General features: G+C 39.8%; 1 protein-coding gene across 1 annotated transcript in view; it reads left to right on the plus strand.

The window, feature by feature from the left end:
* The window catches only part of SNX18 (sorting nexin 18), a 30010-nt gene extending 24470 nt beyond the window's left edge, over positions 1 to 5540 (plus strand). The window contains exon 2 of the mRNA XM_012655319.1: positions 4826 to 5540. Coding sequence (XP_012510773.1) covers positions 4826 to 5079 — 254 coding nt within the window. The 3' untranslated portion in view covers positions 5080 to 5540. The remainder of the gene's footprint in view (positions 1 to 4825) is intronic.
* Positions 5541 to 6203: the final 663 nt, after the last annotated feature.

A 6203-nucleotide genomic window follows, 5' to 3' on the forward strand; every position in this document is an offset into this window, starting at 1 on the left:
CTCCTCCTTTAGGAATGAGGTCATTAGTTCTGAGTGACCTTTCTATCCTGGGAAGGAATTCTAATAATTTTCCAAACTTATTTAATGACTAAATTGAATGCCCAACTGAAACTTCACTCTCAACCTCTAAACCTTTTTTTAGGAGGGGCTTTTTCTGTCCTTTTTGCCTCCTTCACAGAGATCCCCTGAGGAAGAGACAATTGAAATGGGCTGGAGGCTCAGCCTGTCACCCTGGAGGGCAGCCTGGCTTCCTTTGGCCTGTTTGGGATGACAGTAAAGGGATATGGTTGAAATATATTGCCTCACATTCAGTAATACTGTTTCCTGTCCTTCAAATTCATTTTAAGAATTTATTTTCAGTTGTGTAACTGGGGGAGACTGCACTACTTCATATGTTACCTTCTTGTAAGTAATATTTTTCTAGTAGTTTCTACTAGTTTCTGGTAAGTAGAACGTGACTACTTCATAATTGTTTTTGAGAATACATCCACGCTACTCTGTGTTGTCAACCTGTTCTTATTTAATCGCAGAACTTAGTACTTGCCCACGTTTTCTTTTTGTAATAAAAGCTTAATATGCCCATGTTATTCCAGATCCAACTAACTGATGTCTGTTGGTTAGCCCAAGAAGCAGTTCCGTAGCTATATAGTGGCATCATCCTTCTGAAATGTTTTTCTCTCTGATTGCTCCTGTGTATTACTCTGTTTTTTAAAACTGTCGCCCTGTGAGTATCTCGGGGCCTTTTGTTTGTTCTAACAGTGACGCCTTTGACCTCAGACTTCATTGTATAATTTCTCCCCCTGCTCTTTCATTTCCCTCTCCTGTTTTGAAAGCAGTGTGGCAATATGATGTTTGTGAGGGGAGGGGGCTGCTGGGGGCAGGTTCCTGCTAAATGAGCCACTGAAAAATTAGAGCTTTTGAAACCTTTGCCTGTTTTTGTGTTGATTCCATGATTAAATGTGTGGTCCCTTTGTTGTTTAGATTCTGGGCAACGTTTTTAGGCTTTTATTTACACTCCTCTTGGGTTTGGTAAAAAATTCAGTACAGCTGAGAGAATGCTTACAAGATGCTGTAATGGTTTGTTATAGCTCTGCAGCTGGTTGTATTGTACCTCTGCAGTTTCTTAAGCAGCTACGAATTAATTTTTAAAGCTATCCTAGAAGTAGTAAGTCTGTAATGATCTTAACTCTGCCCCCATAGTTTTCTTCTCCAACGTGCTAGACTTTGAATGAAAATTTTGCTGTTTCTGCTTTCTGGTAATATTTAAAATTGTGAATATGAAAATATGTGAAGTCTAGAAATATGTACAGATAATTCCCAGTTTGAGAATTGTCAAATCAACTGTGAGAACCTAGCCATTTGTAACAAACCCAAATTCTAGTTCTCATAATAATGCTATTTCACTTAACGTCTAACCAATGCTTGTAATGTTGTTTCTATTAGAAAAATATGTTTCTACTTTCCTCTTGAGTGAACTCTGAGTTTAGGAGCTTAGTGGGAAGCTTCCTGGGAACCCTAGAAAGTAGTTCTGTGTGTCAGCCCCCAAGTGTTAAAACACCCTTGCTGTTTGTTCGTGTGGATAGCTTGAGCTGTTCAAAAGATGTCATATTTTTTTTCTGTTTACTCCTAGTCCGTAAACTAGTAAATTAACTTCTATAATTAGCTTTCCTTTTTCATAGGGAGAAACAGGGTACGTTAGTACCCTGTTTATTAAAATGTATGTAGGAAAAAACTAATTGGAAGGTTGTGAGATGAATTTTTTAAAAACGTTAAGTCTTAAATTCTCCTTGGCTCTGTTAGTATGTACACTTAGCGGATTTAAAAGTATTAAATGCCAAAAGGTCCTTAGGCGTCAGAGAGATTTTAATACTAGTTGCTGTATCTAAGGGTTTTGAAAGTGTATGCCAATGTGGTAAGTTGTGAAAACTTAATACTTGTCCATTTTTAAATTGGTTGTTATAGATGCACATCTGCAACTCTGTATGATAGAATGTAATTTTTTTTAAATATGGTGAGCTAATTTGGAGTTTGGCAAGCTGTACCTTAGTTGACATTCACATAGCTCTGGGCCAGGTTTCAGAGCTTCTCCATGCTGGGCTCTGTTCTCTGGTGAAAAGCGAGGCTCTACTGACTACAGCAAGTAGTACTTAGAGAATATCACCAATGCTGGCAACTGCCGTTACACAGATAGATCAGAATCTGGGCAGGATAGGACCCTGTGTGCTTGTCCTCTGTGTTTGAACATTGGGCTATGGCTTCCTTGGGTACCTTAGATTGAAATCAGATGAAAAAATAGTCAAATCATGTGAGATTTTTGTCTTTTAATTTCCCGTTGTCTTTTTACCATTTTTAAACATGTATTTCATCATTTAATATTCTCAGTTGTCTTTTTGATAATTTTTTTTCCTTTGGTTCTACCTCCTATACTGTCCTGGTCTTTTCAACTTCCATTACGGTATATAAAATGTGAAACTGGTACAAATATAACAAAGATAAGTGTTTTACAAGAAATTATTGTTTTTTCCTTTTTGAGACAGGGTCTTGCTCTGTTGCCCAGGCTGCTTTCTCTCCTTTTTTTTTTTTTATTTATTATTCCAGGGTTTTGTGAGGGTACAAACATTATAGTTACACTTTATGTCTTTGCCTCACCCAAATGCGAGTTAAAGGCATGCCCTTCCCTCCCTTTAGTGCTCCCCGTGTGCTTTAGTTGTAGGTTTGCCCCCCATCCCCCTAATCCCTAGAGAGTATTTCTGCCATGTGATCAACCTAGCGTTGATCTCTCCTTTTAATATAAACAGCAGGCGAGCAAATTTTAGCACTTGATTGGTTCTGTCAGCTGTGGTAGAGATCTTAAAAGCCGCATACTTTCTGAGTGATGGCTTCTTAGTAGAACTCGGGCGGGGTCTTCCTGTGGTCAGCCGGGCACACTTCTTTGCCGCGGGTGGAGTGGAGGTGGTGTGCTGCGTGGGCGTTTGGTGCCCTTGCCGTACCCATGAGTTCCTCTTGTTCTGGGGCTGTGATGCTTTTCCCTTAAAGACCTTGTTTAGAATAAATGAACAAAAATAAGTGTGGGTATGTACATACCTAAACATATGTACATTTATATGTATGAAATTTATTGTCAGTGGTTTTTCATTTTTCAGGTCCTTGAACTGTGCAAAACACAGTTTTATCTTTAAGAGTTTTATTTATTTATTTTTTACTGAGACAGGGCCTTGCTCTGTCACCCAGGCTGGAGTGTAGTGACGCAGTCATTATTCATGGCAGCCTTGAACTCCTGGGCTCACGTAATCCTCCCACTTCAGTTCCCAGGTAGCTGGGACTACAGGCACATGCCACCCCTCCTGGCTAAATTTTTTAAATTTTTTTTAGCGATGGGGGTCTCATTACATTGCCAAGACTGGTCTTGAACTTCTGGCTTCAAGCAGTCCTCCTGCCTCAGCCTCCCAAAGTGCTAGGATTACAAGCATGTGCCACCATGCCCAGCCCTTTAAGGGTTTTATGTAATATAGGTTTATACTATATTATTTTGCAAGAGATTTGAAGAAATTTAGAAATAGGGCATTTTCCCTTGTATATTTCACTGTTAGGTAAAACAGGACATTCTGAAGCAGAGTCTCTCAGCTTCCTGACTTCCCCTCCCTAGGCTACCTGTTTCCTCGTCAGTAGTGCCATGTTCTCAGGCTGCCAGGCCAGGTGCCCCAGCTGTTTCTCTCTCTATTCTGTCTTGTCTTTCAGCATGATTTAGTGGAATGAGCTACGTGGAGTTGGGAAGTCTGAATTCTTAAGCTGGCTTTGTTCGAGTGATTTGAGCTTTATCATTATTCATTCCCAAGAACCAAGGAAGAGCCTATATTTCCTACTCCTGAACATCCTTGGTCTATTGTGTGTCTTTATATGATCTTGCTTCCGGGGGAGGGTCTGCCCTCATGTGGCACCTGCCAGAGAGGCTGATACTCTGCCTCCACCCCTGCAGCACTCTCTGGTGACATTTCTTGGCAAGAGGTTGTATAGCACCTCTGGCTTCATTCCCAAGTCATCATTCAGGCTGACTTAACACTCACTGATCCTTACAGTCCCTAAAGAAAAAGTGGTGAATTCTTCCTGCTCAGGGAACTTGTACTCCAGGTGGATCTCCTGAAAGAACGTGGAGTCAGAATCAGACATGCGTGCATAATTCAGCCCTTCATCAGGCACTCTCTGTGTGCCGAGCACTTGAGCTGGGCATTTAGCTGACAGGACCTAGCCTTGGCCAGCCCTGATGAGGGCTCCAGTGTAGACTAGCGACACTGCCAAACACCCCCCACGACCATGACATGATTCCAAACACAACCTGAGTCAGTACTAAGTTGTTTCAGAGACTGGTTCTGGAGTCTTACACAATGATTCCTTAGACTTTCTGAGGAAGTGGGTTTGCATCCTTTATGGGGTGTTACAGTGTAATTCCTTTAATATATGTGGATACAATGGTGTCACCTTTTAAACATATGAAAACTGCGGTTTCTTGTTTTGTCTTTTAAAGGACACTTCCTTGCAGTTTATTATCTGTTATGTATAGCATCTTTACTTGGAAGAGATGAAAAATACTGCAGATATTTTGTCAATATGCAAATGCTAGTTTTTTGAAGAGAAGTTTTAGCAATGAGGGTGTTTTCAGAAACTTTACCAGATTCCTTCTTTGTTTTAATGAGTAATTACAGTTATCACTTTAAATTCTAGAGGAATTTATTAATGCTCAAGATTCTGTTTAATATGTAGTTATGTCATTGGGGTATGTGGTATATATTTGCAATTAATTAATTGCTTATTGTTATTTTAACTGTAGGAGCTCTTACCAAAGTAAAGGAGAGTAGGCGGCACGTGGAAGAAGGGAAGATGGAGATCCAGAAGGCTGATGGCATTCAGGATCGCTGTAACACTATTTCTTTTGCCACTTTGGCTGAAATTCACCACTTCCATCAAATTCGAGTAAGAGACTTTAAATCACAGATGCAACATTTCTTACAACAACAAATAATATTTTTCCAAAAAGTGACCCAGAAGTTGGAAGAAGCTCTTCACAAATACGATAGTGTTTAATGACTGGACGTTGGATTGTGGACTTTTTTTCAAGTTAAAGGATAATTTCTACAGCAGAATAAAAACTGCTATCAAAGAGCTATTGCCAACTATCGGTGGTGGTACAAGGATGGTTTTGTGTTCAACTGAAACGCAGCTGAATATATAATTATGTAGGAAATAAACAGTTAATATGGTTATGTAATAGAAACAGTACCACACATTGTAACTAAATTATACTATGTATGCCTACACTACCATTGTAACTTTTGGAATAATGATTATACTATTTGCCTTATTGCTTTTTGAAGTATGAGTATTTTAGTGCATACTTTGTAGACCTCAAAACCCACGAAGGGTCTCAAAGAAGCTGGCTGGATAAAAGCCTGCTGTGGATGCCTTTTTACTCTCACAGATTGGGATTACCTAAATTCAACCTGTTCTCTGTTTACAACTCCAACTAGAGCAGCTATGCGACTTTGTGCCTTTAGACTCTTGGTTTTTCGTTTCTCCCCTCCCCTCCCTCACCTTTTTAAGTAAGACACAACTTTTCTGATTGAAAGAGGGAAAGGCCAGTGCATATAATGACAAACTGCTGATAACCTCATGTTGGCAGTGGGGCTGGAGTGGGAGGATCAGCTGTCATTGATCTGCACAGCAAGAATCATCTCCTGATAGGATGCCGGTGAACGCAGAGGAGTGAGACTCACTGCTCCTCTTGGATACGAAGTCTATTAGGGAAGAAATGGTGCCACTGTATTCCCTTAGATGCTACAGCAGCATAGCTTCTTCACACAAGTGTCCTGAAAACTTGGTGTGAAGATTTCAGCAAACATGTCTTACAACTTGGAGAAGGAGGAGTCTAATCAATCAGGGGATGAAGGTATAGAATCAGTGACAACACATACTTGGTTTTAGTTCTTAGGAGGGTTTGTTTGTTTGTTGTTTTTTTTTTAGCTTAAAGATTTTCTTTTAATAGTTTTTTTGTTTTTTTTCAAATGGATCTACACTGTTAACTGATTGAGACTCCACTGTGATTCACTCGTTTACTTAAAAACTTTTCAGGGATGTCTGTAAATTTCAGTGTTTTACGTGATGAAAAGTGGTGTTGGTTGATCTAAGGAGGGACCAGAAATAATTTCTAC

This window comes from Propithecus coquereli, unplaced genomic scaffold (assembly GCF_000956105.1).
Source record: "Propithecus coquereli isolate 6110/MARCELLA unplaced genomic scaffold, Pcoq_1.0 Scaffold47, whole genome shotgun sequence".
NCBI classification, from domain to species: domain Eukaryota; kingdom Metazoa; phylum Chordata; class Mammalia; order Primates; family Indriidae; genus Propithecus; species Propithecus coquereli.